General features: G+C 40.9%; 4 protein-coding genes across 6 annotated transcripts in view; 1 reads left to right on the top strand and 3 right to left on the bottom strand.

Moving 5' to 3' along the window:
• Positions 1-7,241, bottom strand: part of LOC118405552 (vesicle-fusing ATPase-like) — a 29,530-nt gene extending 22,289 nt beyond the window's left edge. Inside the window, exons 1-3 of the mRNA XM_035805054.1 lie at positions 7,190-7,241; positions 5,974-6,065; positions 5,015-5,114 (exon numbers count right to left, since the gene is read on the bottom strand). Coding sequence (XP_035660947.1) covers positions 5,015-5,114; positions 5,974-6,065; positions 7,190-7,201 — 204 coding nt within the window. The 5' untranslated portion in view covers positions 7,202-7,241. The remainder of the gene's footprint in view (positions 1-5,014; positions 5,115-5,973; positions 6,066-7,189) is intronic.
• Positions 7,242-9,118: 1,877 nt separating this feature from the next.
• Positions 9,119-15,327, bottom strand: LOC118405956 (probable protein kinase DDB_G0291842). Its single transcript, XM_035805810.1, has 10 exons — positions 15,053-15,327; positions 14,376-14,530; positions 13,712-13,869; positions 13,137-13,295; positions 12,577-12,712; positions 11,989-12,126; positions 11,314-11,501; positions 10,728-10,856; positions 10,086-10,230; positions 9,119-9,846 (listed from the first exon to the last, which is right to left on the bottom strand). Exons 1-10 carry the CDS (start codon positions 15,109-15,111, stop codon positions 9,803-9,805), a joined length of 1,311 nt encoding a protein of 436 aa, XP_035661703.1. The 5' UTR covers positions 15,112-15,327; the 3' UTR covers positions 9,119-9,802.
• A 587-nt stretch (positions 15,328-15,914) lies between these two features.
• LOC118405848 lies at positions 15,915-18,221 on the top strand. The gene is made up of 4 exons (XM_035805653.1): positions 15,915-16,255; positions 16,759-17,249; positions 17,418-17,603; positions 17,800-18,221. Exons 1-4 carry the CDS (start codon positions 15,996-15,998, stop codon positions 18,183-18,185), a joined length of 1,323 nt encoding a protein of 440 aa, XP_035661546.1. The 5' UTR covers positions 15,915-15,995; the 3' UTR covers positions 18,186-18,221.
• Positions 18,222-18,915: 694 nt separating this feature from the next.
• LOC118405849 lies at positions 18,916-22,793 on the bottom strand. Of its 3 annotated transcripts, none has more exons than XM_035805656.1 (5): positions 22,498-22,793; positions 21,859-21,961; positions 20,343-21,193; positions 20,016-20,196; positions 18,916-19,673 (listed from the first exon to the last, which is right to left on the bottom strand). In XM_035805656.1, exons 3-5 carry the CDS (start codon positions 21,174-21,176, stop codon positions 19,504-19,506), a joined length of 1,185 nt encoding a protein of 394 aa, XP_035661549.1. In that variant the 5' UTR covers positions 21,177-21,193; positions 21,859-21,961; positions 22,498-22,793; the 3' UTR covers positions 18,916-19,503. The 3 variants fall into 3 exon arrangements, with proteins under 3 accessions (XP_035661549.1, XP_035661548.1, XP_035661547.1); XM_035805655.1 differs by having other exon boundaries at positions 20,343-21,197; positions 21,859-22,039; positions 22,498-22,792; XM_035805654.1 differs by having other exon boundaries at positions 20,343-21,197; positions 22,498-22,792.
• Between the last annotated feature and the right edge of the window lie 917 nt (positions 22,794-23,710).

Genomic DNA, 23,710 nt, shown 5'->3' with positions numbered 1-23,710 from the left:
AATCCTTTGAAACATGTCCGTGTTGGTCCCTATCAAGGATGATGATGATGATGACTATTCAATAATGTTATTACTAAGATAAATAGTAGAATTATTCAGACCAAAGCACAAGCCAGGCCGAGGGTGGACAGGTGATGTTTCTCTTGACCAAAGATTTTGTCAGTAACATTCTGGGACAGCTGAATTAGGTAATCCTTATCAGTAAACCAACTGACAGCTGGTTCTACCTCACCAAGGGTTCTTCCTCACCAAAGGTATGTTTTGGTTACATGTTCAAGAACAGCATATCTCTGGTGTAACTTTTTTAATTTGTAATATAAGTTGGAACAAAATTGTCAGTCAGCTTCGAGGCTCAGATTTGTGCCCAAATTTTGTATTTTTATGTATGATGCTAAAGTAAAGACGTTCTAACCAACTTAGCTCATGGGCTTGAAAGAACTCATGGCTTTAACTGCTTTGGGGAAAGTTGACAAAGATGAAAATAGTTAGACTTGAAAGCTTGATACAACTTCATTGTAATTACATAAACATAACTTAATAAGGTTAAGGCAAACTGGACCATGAGTCATGAGATATACATGTAGTGAAATGACGTATCTGTTGTCATCTTTGCAAATAACCTGCTGTCTTTGTCTCTGCTTTACCTGCTATAGTATGATAGGCTTGTACAGCAATGATGGTGGGGCAAAAAATTTTCTGAATGGAACTTTTTACCCTTACTGATTTTGTTTCTGTAGCAAGATTTAAGAATTAGTAGTCTATGCATATGAAAGGTTTCTAGTTTCAAGAACCTCGCAGAAACAACCAACATGGCAAGCCAACACACCTGTCCTTGTGCAAGTAAAGCTGAATATTCAACAAATATTTCTTGTCTACAGCATCACGTCCACACCCCCTGAACTAGTCTAGAAGAAGTTTCAGGGCTGTTTTTCTTTCAACAAATAAACAACTGTTGACATCACACAAGGGGCAAGGAACAAACGAATATTCAGCTTCTTTCACACTGACTCAAGGACAAATGCTGGCATACTATACTTTTGATCATGTGTCAACCAATCCCTGATTATCATGTTTAGCAGTTCAACTATCATTCAAAGATATCTCACTCTGTGGTACTGATTCAACTTACATGACTATAGTTCTCTAAGAATGTACCCATATTTGTCAGAACTGTTAGCTAACAAAGTTTGATAGATATTATGTATATACATGTATCCATCCACTAAATCTCGCTTTGATTGAATTTTTCAAATTCTTCAACAGTGACAGAAACTCTGCAGGCATATACCATGAATAGATCAGACAACCCTACATATTCTACAAACCATGGGGATCCTGACTGGACCACAAGCATAGTAAAAACCAAGGGACCAAATGCCCTGTACAGACAAAACATCAGCCAAACCAAACCACCAGTGTATGGTAAAGACCCTCCACGTACTAAAGAGGGGTTGTCATCTAATGAACATAACATACTGGAAAGTAGAGACACTTCTGAAAGTCAGCCTGATACTACAACCAATAAGAATCCTACAAAAAATAATGATATTCCCAACAAGGAAGTCTTTGGTGATCGCAACATTGAACCATACACTGTCCCTAAAGATGCTAATATTGAACCATATGCATGCACTGTATTGGGCAACATCAATATTGAACCAAATGCTTTATCCGACAATACCCACACTGCATCCGATGATACCAGTATCAAACCATACGCCGTCTCCTATGATACCGATATTGAACCATACGCTGTATCTGATGATACCAGTATCAAACCATACGCTGTCTATTACAAAGCTGATACTGAGCCAAGCGCAGTATCTGATGATACCAGTATCAAACCATACGCTGTCTATTACAAAGCTGATACTGAGCCAAGCGCAGTATCTGACGATACCAGTATCAAACCATACGCTGTCTATTACAAAGCTGATACTGAGCCAAGCGCAGTATCCGATGATACCAGTATCAAACCGTACGCTGTCTCTTACGATACTGACAATACCAATAATACCAAACAATGTGTCCGGCGATACCAATATTGAACCATATGCTGTGTCAAACTTCAGTGAGATTGACCTGAACTGTGACAAAAATGCTTCAAAAGCACCACAAACAAAGACAAGAAAAACTCCCAACAGACATTTCCCCAACCCAATGTGCAGGTTAGATGGTACGCACCAGACAGCAGACCCAAATGGAGACACCCTTCTTTCTAATCCTCTATATGTGGCAAACAAGAACCAACAGGCAGGGAATGGTAGGTCTTACCTTACAACATTGTTGCGTTTCTTTGGTTGCCTACTTATAATGGAAGCTGTCTTTGTGCCATAGTATAGAAAACATGGTCATCTATATATATACTCTCCTATATCTTCCTTCAGTAGACACTAGAAAATGCTTTTCCCTATTTTAGAGATGGTTTTCAAATGAGTGCTGCAAAGCAGGCAAAAACTGCAAATTCAAAATATTCAATACCTGAATCGCATGTGTATATTCATCAAATAAATGTTAAAAATGTGGTAAATCTACTGATTCAACACATATACATTTTTCAATATACACCATGTTCCTCACAATTCAAAATTCAGGCTTTTTCACATTGCTTTATTGCTTTGCTTTTCAAATGTTTAATGTCAAACTTGATACACAGATCACTGATTTTTCCAAAAGTAAGAAATTCCTCTATCTTGTTTCCTTTCTAACGTTATGATTCTTGTACATGAACTACAGAATGCAGTTTCTGTGCCTAACAATTTATTCTGCATTTTGCCATCAAAAACTGTTTTATGCATGTCATATCAATTACTTTGCTGTACACATGTATAAACACAACATAACATTTTGTGTTGGCACATGCTGCAAAGGAGTTATTAATTTATGGCCATTTTATCTCAGAAAGCCAGATTGATAACCTTTAGCCAAAGCTCAGAGATTTAAACTGGATTTGACAGGCTGTCCTGTGTATCGGCACTGCTGGTTGGCTGCCTGGGTTGTCTCGCTGGTCCTGGTTGGCTCAGTCACTGCGGGAATCTTCCTAGCAGTCTACCAAAACACCCCAGAGCCAGACATTCAAATGGTAAAATCTGATGTTATACAATTTTGATATCACAACTGTTACATGTATGCCATGGGTAATTGTTGTACGACAATTATGCAAACTTTTACATGTGGGTATGAGGAGCTGTTTTATACAATTCTGTTATATTTTAATTACCTGGTATAGCAGTACTAGTACCCTTTGAAATAACAAACCAGCTTTACAAAGGAAAAGTCCATGGATTGTTATAACAGTTGCTGTTGTTTTACTACTCCTCAGCCCAGTCCCCCTAGAAATGTGATCAAATTCACCACTATCGGTACCATAATGAGTACTGATCCACCTTTCCTTGGGAGCGCCAATGGTACCAATGATACCAATCCAACCATCCCTGGGAGCACCAATTTTACCAATCCACCCACCCTTGGAAAGACAAATGGTACCAACCCAATCATCCTTGAAATCATCAATGGTACCACCCCACTCACCATTGAAAATGCTAATGGGACCAACCTACCAACACCTGGGAGCTCTGATGGTACTAACCCACACATCCTTAAGACCACAACAGGTATTTCTTAATACAATCTATTCACTACCTGCTGATATTCATCATTCATGTAGTTTTTCAACAGAGAGTAGTAAATGTAGTTGCATTGCACCATTAGTCTATAAGCTATATTTTTTCTGTAGGAAAGACAACTCTGAAAACAGAAGAAGCCAAAATAATATTTGGAAGGAGGGGAACAGGACAGGGTCAATTCTTTTTCCCGCATGGATTGGCCGTGTCCACGACCAACGAGATATTTGTAGCCGACATGAGAAACGAACGGATCCAAGTCTTCAGCATGCAGGGTGTTTTCCTTCGCTCTTTCCCTTGCAGCACCAAACACCTAAAAGGACGCATGCTTCCACGAGTCGTTTACATGGATCGTAACGGTTCTCTCTGGGTCTTGGGTAATGGTGGAGATACTAGTGAGTTGGTCAACCGGTACAGTCAGAATGGTAGCCTCCTCGCTCAGTTTGAATGGACAATGAAAGAGGCTACCGTTACTGCAATTGCTGTGGACACACTATCTGACAATATCATTGTGGCAGTGGCATACAGAGGTAGAAATGCTGAAGCATTTCTTTCCCAGCCGGATGGAAAAATTGCAGGAATATTTGGAAAACAGGAACTGAAATCCCCACGGTCAATTACAGTGGATCACGAAGGCTACATCTTCATCGTAGATCAGCATCATAGCCTGATCTACAAGTACGACAAAACTGGGACTTTTAGGACCAAATTTGGAAGTCCAGGGACAGCTATGCTAATGACTCCTTATGGTATCTGTGCTGACAAGTTGGGCCGCATAATTGTGACTGACACAAGGAACAATCGTGTAGAGATGTTCACAGGTGATGGAGTCCATATCCGTACTGTTGTCAATATCAGGAAGCCTATAGATGTGGCCACGGGTGGGGAGGGCCAGCTTGTTGTGAGCAGTAACGACCACACTGTAACCATCTTTTCCAACTACTAAAGTGTTAGTCAACATACACATGTTTTCCGTCAGGATCATATACATTTACAGCTGGTTTAAAACTTGAGACGGGATGTTATGCTCCACTGTTGAAAGTGCTTGTGGAATAAAGCCTGGGGACAATGAAACTGTACAATCTGGTGGCATTCTGGCCTTTAGCCAGGGATGTGTCCATGCATCTTTTGGACTTGTGGTTCTAAAAATAGTTTGAACAGTAATCAAACACCATACTTTTGAGTAAGACACCCTAAAGACACCCTTTCTCTGGGGAGCACATCCTCTGGCAAACATAAAATTCAGATTGATCGAGGATGCTACTAGGTCACATATGGCCACGGTCTTTAACTGTGACCTATATGAGACTGAAGACCAAAAGAACACCAGTGTGACTGACCTGACTGAAGGCAACAAGAACACCTGTGTGATACCTTACAGTAAAACTAACCTGTATGAGACTGAAGGCGATGGTACCAGGTACAACGCTGCTGTGAGACTTCAGAGTAAAGATAAACTTGTCTGTAGGACCAGTCCTCACTGCTACATGTCTGGAAAATAAATGGAAAATCAGCTTTATACAAAATAGAGAACGTATGCTTATCAAGCTACTCTGATCAATAATATGATGATATCAATGATACTAATGATGTGAAATGGTATCTACAATCAGAGGCATGCAGAAGACTCAAAATCATAAAAAGGGGACATTGAGTTTGAGATATGTATGTACATACAAACTGACTTGCCTGAACATTAATGGAAATTGGAATGCTAGCATAATACTTATAACGATACTTACTTAATATGTTCTTGGTGCGAGTGAATGCAGATGGACTGGTTCAGGACATACAGTCACTTATAACAGTAGCATGATATAATAAATTAGTCTGGCACATGATGATTTTAGTTACTTGCATTCTACTGATCATTTTTGTGAAACTGATACTATATGTAGCTTTCTTCAATAGATGATTATAGGTGTGTTTTCAACAGGGCTCTAGCCAGCGTCCGTTTTTCCGTCAATTGACGGAAATTTGCTGCGTCCGACGGAAAAATTTTAAAACCAATCCGTCAACCTTGACGGACAAAAATCCTTGGTGGAAGCTACAGGCGGCTTGGGGACGCCGTCCACGGCCATAAAAGCCACACACTGTTTGTTTTGCTATTGTTATGATTGTTGACAATGTGTGTTGGCGCCCTTTCGCATACGATAATCTCATTAAAACCCGTTTTTCAAGGTCTCGGTTCAGCCCTTCTAACTAATTTTCGCGACGATTGTAATTGGCTGACGGAAAAAAAATTCGAGCTGGCTAAAGCCCTGGTTTTCAAGCACTAATCTAGAAGACTTTACAAGACACCCATCACCAATAACACAAGGTGTACAGATGGACACAGAAGATGCCCCACCTGATCTTCTCCACATCAAACTCCTTGTCGTTGACAACAGCACAGTTGGACAGAGACAGCTCATCTGTCGGACAACGGGCCGCTTTCATCACCTGGGAGACAAACATGTGTTTACTTGTTTCCCATGTTGTTTTCTGTGCTTATCTAATGTTGTTTTGATACTTTGTATATCTAAGTAACGCTAGTTCACCTTTATCTGTAGGGTAACCTATATCCGTTGCTTTTTAAAAACAGTGTATTTAGGCGCATAAAGTCGGTGGGTGATAGTTTTAAGCTGCAATATCCTGAAAATACTGCAATTTGAAACTAATGTCCATCAACGTGATATCCCCAAATATCTTGTTTTTAAAAGCAACGGATATAGATTACCCAATGGATAAAGGTGAACTAGCGTTACACTTATGCTATTGTAGTGTATACTGTTATGTAACATCACTGGTTTAATGTTTGACCAGGAATGCCTGAAAAAACAAGTGTAGTTTTCTGGAAACGACCTAAGTTGTATTTTCCTGGATAGAATTTAAAAAATAAGGTGAACGACTGAAAGTGAAAGTGTTTGATTGAATGTGAGGTACAAAATCAAAAGAGAAAGTCAAATGACACGCCCCCTGCACACACAAAATTGATTGATGACAAAGTAGACATTTATAATTTTTCATCTTTCGCTTCGGCATATATTGCTTGATTCCAAATCTACAATGGACAGATTTTTCAGTATATTGTTAAAAATCATAAACCTTATGTATTGACGTTTTCCTTACACTGTTACAATGAGAAACCGGTATTCAAAATTCAAATGGACATCAGTGTTTTATGAGTTGCATAATTTGGGTCACCCTTAACACTAACAGTTCGTAAGATAATGGCCTAAACAGCAAAATGTCGTGTTCATGAATAAAAGAGTAGAAGCGAAACTGCCTTTAGGATTAGGCAGGTTGGATTTTATACAACTCACAAAGGACGGGGGATTTTCCCACCTCATCACACTATATATACAGAAAGGGGAAACTGAAAATTTTCGATCAAGTGACCGACAGACTGCAACCGTCAGGTTAGCACACTGATTTACGAGTAAAGGCTCTAATAACAAGACTATCACTCGGTCACTACTATCCCTGGTCATGTCCACTATCACAAGTTTGGTACTGACTATCGATAAATGACAGGGTAAGTTATTAGTGACTAATTTTCGGGAGCGAGTCGGACAGAAACTCACCTTCGCTGCCATCTTGGATTTCGGTGTGTGTCAGGTGACTCAGCTGTCCTATGTAACATTATAAGTGCCTAATAAATCTGTTTTCTATATCTGTGAGTTTTTATGATCTTATATCAAAATTATGAAATAATATATGACTATAATATAGAGTTCATGAATTACAAAAATTCTTTGTTGATTGCTTTCAAAGGAAATGCCAAATTTCGTTCACAATTTTGACAGGCATAATATGGTTGGACAGCATGTCAACAATCTCCACGTGGAGACTGCTCCGTGGCAGAAATGACATGTGGATGAGTCATCGTGTGTCATTGGACGTTTTCGCTTTCATAATTAGGTTCATAAACCGTAACTATGGGATCTGATGTTCCTTTACAAATGGCACAAACTACAATCAACTCGTGGAAGATTGTCCAGCAATCGAAATCACTTGAAAACACCTGCCGTTCAAGTAACGCAGTTACATGTAACCAAGGAGGTTGAATTTTTTTCAACCTCCTTGATATAAAGTTAACGTTACGAGCACGTCAACTTGATCCTTGCGCACATGTTGTAACCATAATGTATCGTTAACAAATAAATAAATGCAAGGGAACCAAAATTACCAACAAATGATATCATCCTTATTTCAAGTATACGGGTCCTCACAAGGCCAATATCTTTTGAGTGTAAAGTGCAAGTGGGACTAAAACGTGTCAAAAGTGTCAGTATCAGTATTTCACCCGAATTTTTCAGAATAAGAACTTGAATCAATATCATTCTCCTCAAGCTCCCCATGCTTGTAATCTTTGATCTTAGGTTTGTTGAAGAACATTCTCAAACTCATCTGCTAGTACTCTATAAAGTCTATTCATTTCTTGAAAGTCTCTTCTCGCTACGGTACAAGGACGCCATTAATCCTCAGCGGAATAAAGCAGAACTGCAACTCAGGTTGTCGACTTTGTGATACGGTTGCTGATTGGTCCAATAAATGCAATAGATCAATCAGTAAAGAGAAGTTTTGCTCTACGGAAATAGTAATGTGCATGTTAATTGACTAACCAATGGGTACGTCAAGTGGATTTTTAATTGACCAATCAATGGGCTGTTGTTTTGTCGCCTTAGTCAACAGCACCCCTGCATTTATTCAATTGACTGCTAGAAGTCGCTCTTGTATATGGCATGTAAAACGTATTGGCAATATTATTATGACGCTATTCTTTTGTAATACGCTTAGCAGCGCACTTGACACGCAACTATTCTCAATATTGAATTGGTTTCTATTGTTGGGCAGAGAGTGTTAGAGAACATATATTTCATGCATTACGGCAGTGGTGACTTCTGAAACTTTTTCTTTTGTTGCCTTTCATCTTCCCAAATAATGAGAGGAAAAATGTTACCAAATATTTATGGCGTACGGAGTCACACAGGAACTACCATCCAGGGTATTTTGAGTAAGGCAGAGTAGAGAGTTCTTTGTTGGGTAGAAGTATCACTGCAGTTGGAACCTCACTCCTCTAATTGTGATAACGTTTATCGAAGCACCTCTGTGTTGACCACTTTGATGATATAGTGTTATACCTTTAATTACTTGAGAATATTAGAAAAAAAACATCAGACAACCCAATTGGTAATGACCTGTCTTCCAACTTCCAAGAGGAGCGCTAGCCATATCGTTGGGATTAATTCAGTAGTGCTACTTCATTACAATTAAATTTAAACCAGACAAATATAATTGTGGAGCGCATCACAGGTGTCAGCCTCAGGGGGACCGTGCTGAAATTTCTTTGGGGCATTTTGGTCCTGGAGCCAAGGATCTGGCCTGTGTAGGCCATGGAAATAGTCTGGCCTCCAGACGTTGTACTACCTACTGTGCAACTGGGTACTTCAAACACTGCAGGTAGAAACTGACCTAATCATTCAATAGAGACAATAATACAGTACCACAGTATGAGTGCCAGAGACATTTACTTCAAAATATGTGCAACTTTATAAGTAGCAACATTCAATTAATTTAACCTTTTCAAAAGTCATGACATAAAAAGACTTTGAGACAGTCTTAACTTTGGTTCAGTTCACAGTGCTCTGAATACTGATATCTGGATTACAAGACACTTCTATCTTTAATACCACTGTGTAAGTGTCACAGACATTTACTTCAAAATATGTTCAACTTTGTAAAGAGGAACATTCATTCTTTTTAACCTTTTTGAAAACTAATGAAGCATATAAAGAGAAAAGACTTTGAGACAGTCTTGACTTTGGTTCAGCTCACAGTGCTCTGAATACTGATATCTGGATTACAAGACACTTCTATCTTGTAAAGTTTAAACAACTCATAAAATCAGCTCCATTTATTATTGAGAGCCAACACAAGCTCACATGTGAATCTCACATAAGTGACAGAACCATACTGTTTGGCAAGATATTGGACCCTGAGACCTTTAAGTTCTGTACCAGAAAATGCAACAAAAAACTTGATGTGCGGAGGTGTCTTCCAGTATGTTCCAGGTCCTGCTTAATTCTATTGTTATCTATCACTCCACCAAACATCCATCTCAGTAGTGTGGTCGTGAGTTACAGGCCCATCTCACTTCTCTGTCTCTTCCATGAGGGCAGAACAGGACAGTTTCCTCACGGTGCCTGCTGCTGTTTTGTTGTAACAGTAAACATTCCACCTGTTGGAATAGAATTTAGCAAGCAAATCATTCAGCAAAATCATATGTTCTCCTTGCAAAAAGTTATTGAAAAACATACAAATTCATGTATATTACCTTACAACATTGTCAACATTTTCAATAAAAGAAAAGGGAGATTTGAAAAAGAATGAATGCCTTCTAGATCTGTGATATCAATTATTGTCATTTCTTTTTATTAAATTCTTCTTTATTTGTTCAATCACAAATGATGTTATCACCTTCTGGCAGTGCAGCAAAGATATCATCTAGCGAGTCCCCCTGGCTGATGTGGTTGTGAACTGCAGTCAGCACATCATCCTCACTCACTGCTGTTGCAAACGACTCCCTGACAATATCCTGTCTGTCCACAGAAGCTGCATCATCCTATAACAACATGATAAACATTCATCAATAATATGCAATACCAACTGGTTGAAATGACACTTTTGCAATGGCAAAAATGAGGACCACCATGCCATCTGACTTCTTTCACAGCAAGGTCTGGTGTCGCCACTGGGTGGGATTTGGGCAATGCCATTTGGTACTACCAAGGAGGCTGATTTCAACCTCCTTGGCACTACCGTAAGAAATTTAGTCAAGAATATTCACCAGAGGACTATATACATGTATATATGTCAGACTGTATAGCATTAAAATGCAAGATTTTTGTGTAATCCACACATTGGTACTCTGATACAAAAAATGGTGGATGTTGAGCAATCAAAACCACACATTGACCAAACCCCTCAGCACAGTGCCATGACTTCTATGTGAAAGGAGTTAGATGGGGGGTGAACATTGGTGATCTTTTCAGTGTGACCTAGAAGATTTCTGTATGTCTACCATAACTTTATGTGTACCAAGATAATTCTAAAGATTACCTTTCTGATCCCATCGGCTTCATCAACACCTTTCACTCTGCAGGCTGAAAACTCCTTAGCAATGTCTGCAGCAGTCTGATTGGTCACTGGTTGGAACATCTTTAGCACCAATGGCAACACTTTATCATCCTGCAGGATCAAGGCACCCAGTGAACTTTTACATTGTGTGAGGTATTAAAAGTACATACATTTAGATTTGCCTACTTGTCTAATTCAAGTTGGAAAGACATTGGGGATCTGAAAAATCTTAATATATATCAATCAACTACAAACTGGCAAATATCCCTTTATAGATGCTATGCTCTAAATATTACAATCTTTAATAGAAGAATGCATGGTGCACAATCTGCAACAAGATGGAATATAAAGATTGAATGCTGAATAAATGAGATGAATTTTAACTCATAGTTTACATAGCTTACATTAATGAAGGTTAAACATCAAGGTAATAAGATATGGCAATTACCAATTACAATGTACTCAAAAAACTGTATATGATTAAGGAATTTAGAGATTCCCAAATCATATCCAGTTGCTTGAGTAATTGCTATTTGGATACACAGTTTAACAAAGCACAGAGTTCTACCTTAACATGTTCCTGTACTAAAGCTTCTGTCCATGAGAAACGGAAGCTCTTAGCCGTGACCATGTACAGGAAGAGCTGCAGTCCGTTCTGCACATCCAGACTGAAGTCATCGTTAGTTACTGCAGGCTGCAGGAGGGAGAAGTCAATCACCTTCACACGCAGGTCTTTACACAGCATCACATTTCCAGCTGGAAAGGTAAAAGGTAGTCCCATAGTTTTTTTGAGGCCGTAGGGGCAGTGTGTTTTTATCTACTGTGTCTAGGGCACATTATTGGAAAGTGGAGCCCAACCCTATCCTTTCACTGCTTTTTACCTCCAACTCAAAGTCAGATACCTATATTTTTACACCTGGATGGAGTGAGACAAGTTGTGATACATGTAAGTATTGTAAGCATGACAAGCCTGGGCCTCTGTTCAACCCTGCAATGGACAAAGAACTGTTCTTTTGGCCTTTTTAAGATATCTTTCTGCTTGTTTTGTTTACCATTAATGTATAATGAGAAAATGAAGTGTAAAAAGTAAAAAGGACATTGTATCTAATGCAAAGACAACACCACAAAGTGAGATGCGTAGAGATGATGTAACGAATGCGAAGTCAGTACAGAAGACATATTCAATAGTAGAGGGCATCTGTCCCAGCATACTTCAATTCAGAAACAGTTCTTCCCTACTTACGATGGAGATCACAATGCTTGACACTGTAGCTGTGAATGTGCGCAATGGCAGAGAAAATTCCCGTTGCTATGGTAACAGCATCCCGCCAGTGAAGAGGTTTGGGCTGATGGATCTCCACAAGCTGTTTCAGAGAAACTCCTGGGAAGGACACAAATTATAACAATCTACAAATGCTTTGTATATTTTTGTTAACAATGATAACAACTGGTAATTGTATGTACATGTATGTCATATCTGGGCCGCAATAACATTTGATACAGATTTGCCGGACCGAGTGATAATTTTCCGTATCACACAGGCTTCTTACCAAGGCTCTGCACCAATGACACTAGAGACCCAGAGCTGCACCCTCTGTTATCATCGTTAAATGGTCTCTATCTCTCCAAGAAGGTTAAAAATCACAAAAATTGTTTTTTAACCTCCTTGATCTCTCCTTACTCAGGGAAGTAAACATACATGTACATAGAACGGCGTGTGTATTCAGTATGAGCCTCTACAATCATGTAGATTGCTAGGGTTTACTGTCCCTTGGAACTACGGTCTGGGCATGTCTACTGACAGGGGTGGGAAATCTACTCTAACACTTACTGGGGTTGATGAGCTCCATGTGCCACCACACGGCTCCGTCCTGCAGCGTGACGGCATTCAGACCGCAAACATGGCGGCTGAACCCCAGCCTCAACCACGAGTCCGCTTCTACTGGATTAAACTCACGCAGCTTCGTCTGTAAAGAAACAGAATCATAATATCTTATTTGTGGTACCGGTACTGTAATTTTAGCACATTTATTCAGTTTGTCACATCTGAGTAATGGTTTTTGGTCAGAAATTTGCTTGAGCATTACCATAGTCTTATCTGTCTTTGCATGTTTGCAAACAAACATATAGAGTTTGATAAAAGGGGCATATACACCTAGCCTGGGTACCATCTGATTTCTACCGGGGCTCCTTACACTCGCTATCCTAAAAAAATTATTTTAGGGTAACGAGTTTAAGGAGCCCCGGTAGAAATCGGATGGTACCCAGGCTAATATACACCAAATTCATCCTTGTAGAAAATTAACTTTTCCATAAAAAAATACGTTTAGTTAGCTGCATATTCACAAATGTGCCCTGGACTTTAATATGTTTGACAAAGTAACAACCAACCTCTTTCACTGCATGTTGTTTTTTGATGGCATTTGCCAGATCCTCACATAGGTGCACTTTTCCATAGGCCCCCTCCCCCAGCAGCCCCCCTGTCACCCACTCCGCTGACGAGCTGTACCTCTCACCCCGCCGGTAGTGACTCCCGTCTGGTCGGATGATCTGTAGCAACAAACACGTCCATGGAACACAAATGCTGTACATAAATCTCTTTCCTGCATTGTGCGATCACTGACTGTAAAACCAGAAAATTTAACAGTGATACCTTCATGATATAGACTTCACACAAACTGAGTAAATGTATAACATACTATGATCATATTTCAACTGTGCAATTGGCTCTCATAGCAGTTGACATATTGATTGTGATGTATAGTTTCATGTGAGATATAATCAAATACTGGATACTTTTACATTGTTGTAAACCTTTTGTAATAGGATGCAATTCAGGTCTCATATCTGCAAGGTCTTTACTGATACTGAATAAAAACCATACCAAAAGGATGTGTAGGAAGTCAAAATGCTACCTTATCACAGTTACAATAGCTATGAAAATAGCACCAATACTAGAGCTGCACCTCCACTCTCTTCCCTGTGCTTGTAACTATGAACCTGGAAAACACCACTCCCTCCTCCAGCTGGACATAGTCCTGGCACCTGCTGGCTTGTGTTGTTGTTGCCCACCTTAAGAACTCCTCTTCTTCCCTTCTGACCCTTTTGCTCAGTAAACTTTCACCTATGAGAAATACAAATGGCTTATAACAACATTTGCAGAGAGGACGACAAAGACTTGGTAACGTTAGACATAAGAAGGATGGATACCAGGCTATTGTAACATATCAGCATTTAGAAAATATGAACTATCATAACATTGTACAATCAGACTAAAAAAGGTTAGAGTATGGATCTTGCTAATTTTCCATAGTTTAACATGACCTAACATTAAGATGGCTGATTTGAGTTCTTTACCTCATTGCTAAAAGAAGAAACTTACATTGTGGCATGTATATGTGTAGTATAAATTTCTGATCCTTACAAGTCCATAATGTTTCTTATTAGTTAGTCATGAATACGCAAAAATGTTTCGATTTCTCCTCTTTGATCCAGCAGCTGCTATGACACCCTCGTCCAAGATGGCTGTGCCTTTTAGCTGATTGTTGGATCTTACCACTTTTTACTATACTTTTATCAAAATAATCTGTCAACGTGCTTCAATCAACGTGAAATCAGAATTCTCTCTACCTTCTTCAGAATGACAGGTTGGCTTCTCAAGAACTGCATCGACTGTGTCAGAAGTCTCCCCCCTGCTGAGATGCTGACTGTAGTAACCAGAGTCCTGCTGTCTCGTTGCTGATCCGTCCTTGTGTTGTTTCAACCCTTCAGTAGTACTGGGAGGCCTACACATGTGTAAAGTAATTGGCTATTTGTTAAAATAGTACTATGGACTGCTACAGGAAACAAGATGGCTGCCCCCATGGATAGGAGGTAAAACAGAACAGGTTACTTGTTCAAAACAATATGTAGGAAGCTTAAGGTGAAAACGGTATATGTTATGATACTTCGACATGCATCAGAGCACAAGAAAAAAAATCATTTGTAGTGATAATTTAAAAAATCAATACCTTTTCATACAAATTCACAAACACCACAAAAACAATTGAATGAAGGAATAGCATATATGAGACATGGTAAAGCAAATGAGATTATAGTGCCCCCTACAACATTCATGGTAAAAAAAGGAACATGCATGGAATTATGATTCACAGGTTTACATAATTTGCATAATGTCAGATTCATCAAGAGCTTTTATCATCATTATGTGACAAATTCTGAACAATTTTTGTAGGTTGATTATAACTGCAGACTCTACACGGGACTTATATGCTACGAAAGACGTGTTCAAACGTTGTCAAACGTACGGAGAAGTCTCAGAAAGTCCAACTGCAACTGCTTGCTTTTTGTTGTGACTGTCCGCCATGTTGGTACGGCACTTCCGGGTTGTGTGGAATGTACCATTACTTTAGAAAGATCTAGAAATAGGGGTGATATCTTCATCAGTACAATATTGCACCGGGACCTGATTCCAGATCATTCTCTGTGCGAGATGAACAAACAAACGCAGTTGAGACGTCTTCCGAAAAATCCCAGGGGCCGAAGTTTCGGTCAGTTAATGACCTCCTGTAAGGTCTATTTCAGTCGCGCGCGTCGGGGAATACCAGGTGTGTGTGACGTAAGGAAACTGGAACGATGCATTATATTTTATGGGGAGATTATAGGCCGGTTGTTTTATTCCAAGAGCAGTGTTACAAACATATGATTAAATTTTTGTACACATGAAAACAAAAGGTAAACTTCACTGCTGTTATATCAAATTTATACATTATTTTGTCTCTAAAATTGCCATATTGTTGGTTGTTACAGAACTTAAGATAGTTTCCAACCTTTAACAGTTTGGTTTAATCTAGGAGGAATGATTTTAGTTAGGTGAGGACGAAAACTGGAGTTGATAACCCAAAACTGTAGCTGAATTGAGACTGGTGCAGACATATCAATAAAATTAAGACTATGTTTGTAGAATAGTCATATGATATGACAGTTTCTATTCATATCCTATAAAATTTGTCTTTATTTAAGGCATATTGTATCGAACCATTACAACCTGTCCTCCTCCTAATAGGCTGGCCTACGTGTATAAACTAACAGGTGTATTGTTTCGGGGTGTGTAAAGTTTCGGTTGTGCAATCTCTACAAGACTCTATGCAAATTTGGGGGATTTCCTACAGTACGGGTATATAAAACGACGTTTTTTCGAAAACATACGCCCATCCTTTAATTCTAAACGTCTGGAACGTACCTTACAACATGTCGCTCTACAGATTCTGCAAGTATTCCGTACTTGTGGGCACCACCACCGTTGCAGGAGCTCTACTCTTCCAACAACGCAGACCAACTCCTGACTGGCAGCAGGTAGCGCGGCTAGAATTCAGCCGGCCGTCCTACAACCCCGCACCGCCGGGGTACAGGGGACCGCTGTTCCAGCCACGACTGGACTTTCCCTCCACACAGCCTAGGGACGAGACTTTTCCCTGGCTGGACATGGACTTCAAAACAGAACCAGAAAGGTATGTAAACTTCTGTCGTCATTTTCATGTCCGAACATAATGTAGTGTACAAATTTTGAAAGCATTTGTGCTGAATAGCCCTGAAACTTTATGTAACTATATGTGCAACCCCTTACCATATCATTATACAGTAGTATTTAGTATTATACTCTGTAGCATGTAGCTATAGGACACGTCTGAGCAGATTATTCCAACTACTTAAGACAAGAAAGTGGTTGTGTAACGCCGAAGGGCAATATGCTTGCCGTATGTTCACTGTGTTGTATTACCACAGTGCATTTCAGCTATGTGTACCTTATATTCTACAATACTGTAGTAATGTTTGAAAGTGACTGAAACCAAATCACCATCATCATTTTCTTGAAATATATTTGGTCAACTGGCACTTGTCTACTTACGGTACTTAAACTTCAGTTACCTGAACACCCATAATCCTAGTTTCAGACCCAATCAATATTGAGTTTCATTCTAAAATCAATAAAATTCGTCATGTTTGATTTCAGATATCTGCTTACCGTTCGGGATTACTGTTTGGAAGGGAACACCGAGTGTGACTTCAGAGTAGCGGAGAACCAAACCCGTGACTGGTACCACATCCCGTGGATGTCCTTCCTCCCCACGGGGCGCGAGCCTATCCACGGCATGACCATGGAGCGGCCAGCTGCCCCGGGTATGTTGGCGGACACCCAGCGGCGGAGACTACAGACCTGGGCCGTAGCGTTCTACAACGCGCCCGGTGCCTTCGTGATCGGCAACGTCTGGGAAGAACCGTCGCGCCCTAAAGTAGACGGTGTCGTCTTTCCTGAAGGAACGGTCGGCTTCAAGCTTCTCTTTACAGAAGGGAGTGCTGAAGACATCCCGTACTTGACGGAAAGTCCCGTCTGGAAGGCGGCCATTGCCAAAGAGCCTGAGGAACCAGGTGACAGGGGCCCACTTGTTAACATGAGACTCATTCAGATGGACGTCGCCGTCAGGGACGAACGCGCAGATATTGGTATGTAGTGGGTTTTTTTAAGTATAAAATGATATTGCTGATATTTTGTTGTTTCAAAGCTCTGGTAAACATGTCTTGTATTTATCGTAAAACAAAATTTGCTTCCAACAGAACAAAATCACTGATGCCTGGAATTTTTGTGTCGTTTTCTTCCTCTTCTTGAAATAGGCTGGGTGTTTGGGACGTTTGTGTACCACATCTCACAGTGCAGTGTCGCCCCCTGGCGGAGACTGGTGCCCGTGTGTCTGCAGTGGGGGAACGATCCGGACCTGACTCAGCAGCGGTACCAGGAGGGCGCCAGGCCCGTACAGACATGGAACAACCCGCGGCTCAGGGACCTAGGGATACTACCAGGTAAGCTATTTCATTTTTCTCAGATATTTTGAACTTCAGATAGTTTCAGTACGTAGAAGACAGTTCTTTTTTATTTGACAGAAGCAAGGAAAGTATATTCTATTCTAGTCTTAGATAGTAGATGACATCTTATCATTGCTGTAATGTTACCGAGCAATGGCCTTAACGTACCACCCATCTATTCTCATTTCTATAGCTTCCCGCCCGTACCTGGGCTGGCTGGGCCGGGCGAACGGACCGGTGGACAACTTCAAGTCCTGCTGTGCCTCCTGTCACTCCACGGCCTCCGTACCGGACAAGGACAACTCCGTCCCTCGGCCGGTACCCCCCAGTCGTCCCGAGAGCGACGGCGAGTTGATGCGGTGGTTCCGTAACCTGAAAGCAGGGGAGCCCTTCGAGGAAGGACGAAAGTCGATGGACTACTCCCAGCAACTGAAGAGTAGTATTAAGCAGTACAACGAGTGGGCGAATGAACACAGACCAAAAACACTTCTAAACAGGGCGGTGGTGTGGTGGCAAGGACTGCTGCAAGTGCGACCGTTTCCCAATGCGCCCACGCCTCCTAGCGGAAACGATAACTAATGCAATTAGTCGACCGGCAAAGACAAAAATTAGACAATGGGTTAAATTTAGAATTAGAATTGGGTTATGTTGTGTCGGGTGAGCATATTTCGCCGTTGATAGAGAAAACGAACAAGAAAATATGTGCATTCTTCTACTTGTAGGATTTATTTAAAAGAGAATCTCTACAATTTTGCGTGCAAAATGCTGCTGAAAATGTTACTGCCATATATTAACTAATTTGCAATTAACAAGAATGCAATGATGGGAAACGGACCTCAAATATTGGTGGTGCTACTGGTCTAGGAAGGAAGCAAAGATTAAGTAGTCTATATAAGCGTTAAGGGTACTGAAATGCTGTTGTATATATTGAATTGTTGTTACAAGAGAAAATGTTAGAAAAGAATGTATGAAAAAAGGGGTTTTCTTATTTTGATATGTATATACGCACAAATGTACGAATCGTAATCAGCAGTCGTTAAAAGATTTGTGTTGAACTACCATTACATACTATAGGATATGATGAAGTGGCAAATTTAGTGGTGAGAAATTACTTTTTCGTTGTGAAGAGAGTGAAATATATGCGTCCTATATGATATTATAATTATGAACTTTTGAGACAGGTTTTAAAGTATATAACGTTACATCTATTATATAGATATGTGTATATGCTGCAAATCAACTCACTGCCAAGTACTGAGTATGAAATAATTTTTGATTAAAAACAAGTCTTACAGACTAGTTAGGTCTAGATCATAAAATAGTTTAAAGTTTATTTTTGCATATGACAAATGTAATAAAATCTCTTTAACGTGGCAATCAAAATCGGCTCTTAGTCAATCCTTAATGTAACGAATGGATTCAAAAGAATGTGAATAAATGTAAAAGAAAAATACTGAGTGTGCTTTTATCTTTTCTATTTGTGGTTTGTCCGTAAGTTGTTACAACCGCACATAGGTATACGTACAGGTACAACAATAGACTAAAGCTATATACACCTGTATCCATCTCATGCTACGTTCCCAAGTCCATGCTACTTTAATAAGTCCAACTCTTCGGAACAGCTTATATGCTTAGTTTCAATGTTAGCCCTGTACAACTCACTGGCACAGTTTACACAGCCCTGTCCGACTGCATTGAGCATAGTACAGTCTACGTCACATTTCCAAACTGGGACCCGGCCAGGTGTGATATAAAAGACACCAAACTACACGACGTAAAGAGAACAGTCGTGGGCATTATTTGTGTATATTTTCCCGTTTCCTCAAACAGTCCGGTTTGGCGAAGGTTTGGAAATGTGACGTTATAATATCCTAACATAGCTGAAGGAAATAAACAGCTAAATCACGCCCCAGTTCTTGACTTCCTGTACAATCTTCAGCAGATCCGGCTGTTGACTGGGGAGAAGCCACGAACAAAATAACACCCGTTCAAACACGCCGATCGCACAGTCAGCACGGAAGTCTGCTTTCAGCTGATCCAACGTGTACAGCTGTAGACCGATGGATTCTGTACGGATAGAACATTATATGTATTTTTATAATTGTATAATATATGTCAAAGTAGAGATTAGAAATAATGAGACTTTCGAGGTCTGGTATGGCAGATTTGCAGATTCTCCAAAAAGAGATTAGAATTTTAATGTCTCCCTGGAGAGACTGGGAATCGACCAGAATTCTGTTGGAATTCCAATCTGTCCTGAGGCATTAAGGGATCCTCCTAGGCGAGATTGGAACCCACATTCTTCCCGCTTTAGCGCAGTTGGGTGTCCTGAGATCTTCAGGTGACTTAGTCAAATGTTTAGTTTACAAACTAGCATCTAAGAAACTTATAAAAAAAGTCGACACTCACTCTTTTCTCCCAAGGTCTTCTGTAGTTCTTGGTGGTAATGTTCCAAGATGGCGTCCCGCTGGTTGTGGAAAATGTCCCAACTTTGGTACATGAAGAGGACAACCAGGTCAAAGGTCGGTGTCCGGTAGGAAGGAGTCTGCCAGTCCACCAGTTTTACGTCTGTGGCTTTATTATCTTCGTACTGAGGAGGGGCAGACAAAGTAAAAGGACTTAAATTGCTAATTGAACGCACAAAACATAGTCTCATCATATAGCATTAATGTTCAACAACACCGCAGTACATAGAATGACAACAAAGTGTCCGGAATCACAGAGTTGACTCCGTACCTTGAACATAATGTTGTTGTTCCAGCAGTCCGTATGGCTCAGCACCTTCACCTTTTCTGGATTCTTCACCGCCTCATTCACCGTCGGGACAGTGTTCAGCTTCTCCAGACAAGCCAACAGATCTGTGGCGTCAGGAAAGGCTGATGCGAAGGCCTTGACCCCCTCTAGGTAGGCCGCTCTGGATCCGTACCACTGTTGTTTGGTACCGTGAAGGTCCATCATCCAGTCGTACCTGTCAGGTAGGGGGACTCCAGACTGGAGCTCTAGTCGATGGGAAAGACCGTGGATCCTGGCCAGAGCTCCTACTGCGAGCTTCATCTCCTGGAGGTTCAACGTTTGCGCCGGGAACGGTTTGATCGAGAAGCCTTGAGTCTTAAGATTGTCCATCACACGTACTGACATCTTGGAGGTCTGGTCACTCGTGGCGAAGTAGCACTTTGGGACAGGCACGACTTCTCCTTCGGCCATGGCTTCGGACCCCTTAGATGCGGGTAACATGGACAGTAAGTCCGGCACTGCCACGGAGTAGAACTTGGACTCTGCCGTGTCCATACGAAGATAATCCTCCACGGTCATGTAATCTACTTCCTCCATTATTTGGAAACTTGTCAGTTTGGCCACAAGACGGTGCCTTTCTTCTTTACTGTCCTTGTTCCCAGTGGCTACGAAGGCGACAAGGCTGTTCATATAGCCCTGACCTTCACCTATGTTTCCCTCGATGTTGACATTGGTGATACTGACGTCAGGGTCGGCTTTGTTGAAGACCTGTTGGACCCAGGGTTGGGTGATGTCTTCCACAGACCGTGGGACGGCGATCGTGTCGGACGCTGACATGGTTTAAGGGATCAGAGCTTTCTGGTGGAAAATGAAGGGCATTAGGACTGTGTTTTAAATTGCCGATGTTCTACATACATTGTATAAATATATTAGCAAAATTCTGGTCAATCCCCAGTCTCCTTAGCGTAATAATATTATTATCAAGCGCTAACTTTATTTTATGGATTTACAAACTCCTCAAACATGGGACCTCCGAAGCTAGGTACTTATGTGCACCAGAGTGAAGCGAGGGAATTCCTGTAAAGTGCCTTTCCCAAGCAAGGGCACAGTGTCGGACCATGTCAGGGGACTCTAACCCAGGACTCTGGGCTTTGAGCCAAACACCCTACCGTTACGCTACGCGAAGCTGAAATCTTGTGTGTAATGTTATGCTGCCATTCACTTTGGCGGACAAAGGCTATTAAACCCCTTGGAAAATTTCGTTTGACCTCCAATAGTTTGAAACGCTCCCTGAATTACCAGTGGCTGCCATCTTTGATTTTGACGGTGTATGTGTGACTGTGTATCTTCAACGGTACGAATCAACTTGAGGTGTTCTGGCATCTGGATCTGTGATGCCTCGTCAGTATCTGATCTTATTCTCAATCATGATATGCACAGAAAAAAAGCACACTTAGAAAACCAAGTGATTATCCACTATATAACTGTCAAACACCTGGTAAAGAAATATATGAGTTACCTCATAAGTTAAGGACCTCCTTAAGGTTGCAGAGCGGAGACGATGTCTATCTGGTTGACATGGGATTGTGGTTCACACCTCACCTCATCACCTGGTAGAATGTCTGTGGACAAAGTGCCAGCAGTGCAGGGCATGGTTCTTACTAGAGGGTCTGCATGGAGGGTCCTGACAACGCTTTACGCTAAATTCGGGACGGTCGACAACGCTTCACGTTAGATTCACGAAGGCCGGCAACGTTTTACGCTAAATTCAGAAAGGCTGGCAACGGTTTACGTTATTTAAAGATGTTGCCCAATTTTCCTGTCAAGCGTAAAGATGAACCACATACTAGAGTCGGCCTGAATGTTTTGTCTTGCTGTTTCTGTTATTGACTCAAATACAAATCAACGAGTAGATACATGTAGGTGTTGTTATGAACACACGAAAGCCTACACAGGCTTTGACTCATTCTCTGCATTCTCAGGCATTCGGATGTAGGGATTGGGAGTGACCAAGTTAAGCCGGACAAGAAAATCCGGATACATAAAGAACAAGTTACAAATGTTACCGAATTGGTGTTACCGATTTAAACGTTCTGTAGAGTACGAAACTACTACAATGCAAACAAATAGTGAAGATAAACGTTGACTGCAGTTTTACCTGTCAATGCCGAGAACAGCCCGTGTAGATTTAGATGGTCTGGTATGTAGGGAGTAGGACTCGGAGCTGCCTTTATGCCTAAAAACTGGTCAGACCGGTGATTATGAATCACGAATGAACAGACCGAATCACGAATGAACAGACTGAAGGAGATAATAGCCTTTTGCATATGTAACTATAGTAGTCTGTCCGTAATTAGATGGAAATTTTCAACAACTTAACGTATCTGGATAGTACTCGTGTTGAACGTTTTCATGTCACACAGTGACGTTACACAGGTCACCAGAAAGTTAAACCCGAAATGATAGGCATGTTTTGATTTATAATATCAAGGACGTTACATCAACGTAACGTCCTTAATAATATTGAGAAAACTGTGGCTGTAAGTGACCACTCGATGCACAGTTCAGTGTTTTGTGCAAGTAAATTACCAGTATTTGGTCACGGGGGGCATGACAATTAGGGGCAATTTTGGAAGAATGTTTATATAATGGCTGTAACCAAGAGACCCATTCAAGTAACAGCCACCTGACGAGAAGAACAAATGCAATTCTCAGGACCTAAGTACTTCATGCCCACAATAGAACAAATAGCCAGCTTAGCTGTCAGTATACGCCTAGAAACAGCTCGTGCAGCCCTCCGAACTCTAGATGTAACCTGGGAGCACTGCCCGTGTTGTGTGTACGTGGTAACCTATGACTATGAGTCAGGGCTACACGCCAGTGACAGCCGCAGAATCCAGGTCCTGGAGATGAAGTGCTACAGAAAGATACTGCGAACTGACCATCGCATAAAAGACTCTGTTAGAAGGGCTGGGAGCGGATAGAACACTACTTAACATAATAAAAAGGCGAATACTCTAGAAACAATTCTTTGGCCATGTCACAAAAATAATAGTGGTTTAACTAGAAGTAGTATAGAAACCTAAATAATAGTTTATACCTGATTACACCATCCCCATGGTGATGAGTTTGACACTGAGCATCAGCCCGAAGATGACCGCCACCACATAAACTACCTGCATGTTCAGACTCACCTCTGTCACGACGACTGTGTACAAATAGATTATTTCGGAAGTATACGTACGCCTCCTGCAACAGTGAAGGGATAGAACTCTACCGACTACATCAAACCAAACGAATTCTGTTGTAAGAAAATGTCGAGCCACGATGTCATTATATCTTCGCTTGTAACTTTGCAATAATTGGACCCG

This window comes from Branchiostoma floridae, chromosome 18 (assembly GCF_000003815.2).
Source record: "Branchiostoma floridae strain S238N-H82 chromosome 18, Bfl_VNyyK, whole genome shotgun sequence".
Taxonomy (NCBI): domain Eukaryota; kingdom Metazoa; phylum Chordata; class Leptocardii; order Amphioxiformes; family Branchiostomatidae; genus Branchiostoma; species Branchiostoma floridae.
This window is presented reverse-complemented; position numbering and strand designations above follow the sequence as displayed.

Coding starts and splice junctions, on each gene's coding strand:
- LOC118405956 (XM_035805810.1), bottom strand. CDS start 15,111: ATGGCGGACAGTCACAACAAAAAGCAAGCAGTTGCAGTTGGACTTTCT. Junction 14,531..15,052: donor GGACTTTCTGAGACTTCTCC/GTACGTTTGACA, acceptor ACACATGTGTAG/GCCTCCCAGTACTACTGAAG. Junction 13,870..14,375: donor AACCTGTCATTCTGAAGAAG/GTAGAGAGAATT, acceptor TATTTCTCATAG/GTGAAAGTTTACTGAGCAAA.
- LOC118405848 (XM_035805653.1), top strand. CDS start 15,996: ATGTCGCTCTACAGATTCTGCAAGTATTCCGTACTTGTGGGCACCACC. Junction 17,250..17,417: donor GGACGAACGCGCAGATATTG/GTATGTAGTGGG, acceptor TTCTTGAAATAG/GCTGGGTGTTTGGGACGTTT. Junction 17,604..17,799: donor GGACCTAGGGATACTACCAG/GTAAGCTATTTC, acceptor TCATTTCTATAG/CTTCCCGCCCGTACCTGGGC.
- LOC118405849 (XM_035805656.1), bottom strand. CDS start 21,176: ATGTCAGCGTCCGACACGATCGCCGTCCCACGGTCTGTGGAAGACATC. Junction 20,197..20,342: donor ACAACAACATTATGTTCAAG/GTACGGAGTCAA, acceptor GCCCCTCCTCAG/TACGAAGATAATAAAGCCAC. Junction 19,674..20,015: donor GAAGACCTTGGGAGAAAAGA/GTGAGTGTCGAC, acceptor CTATCCGTACAG/AATCCATCGGTCTACAGCTG.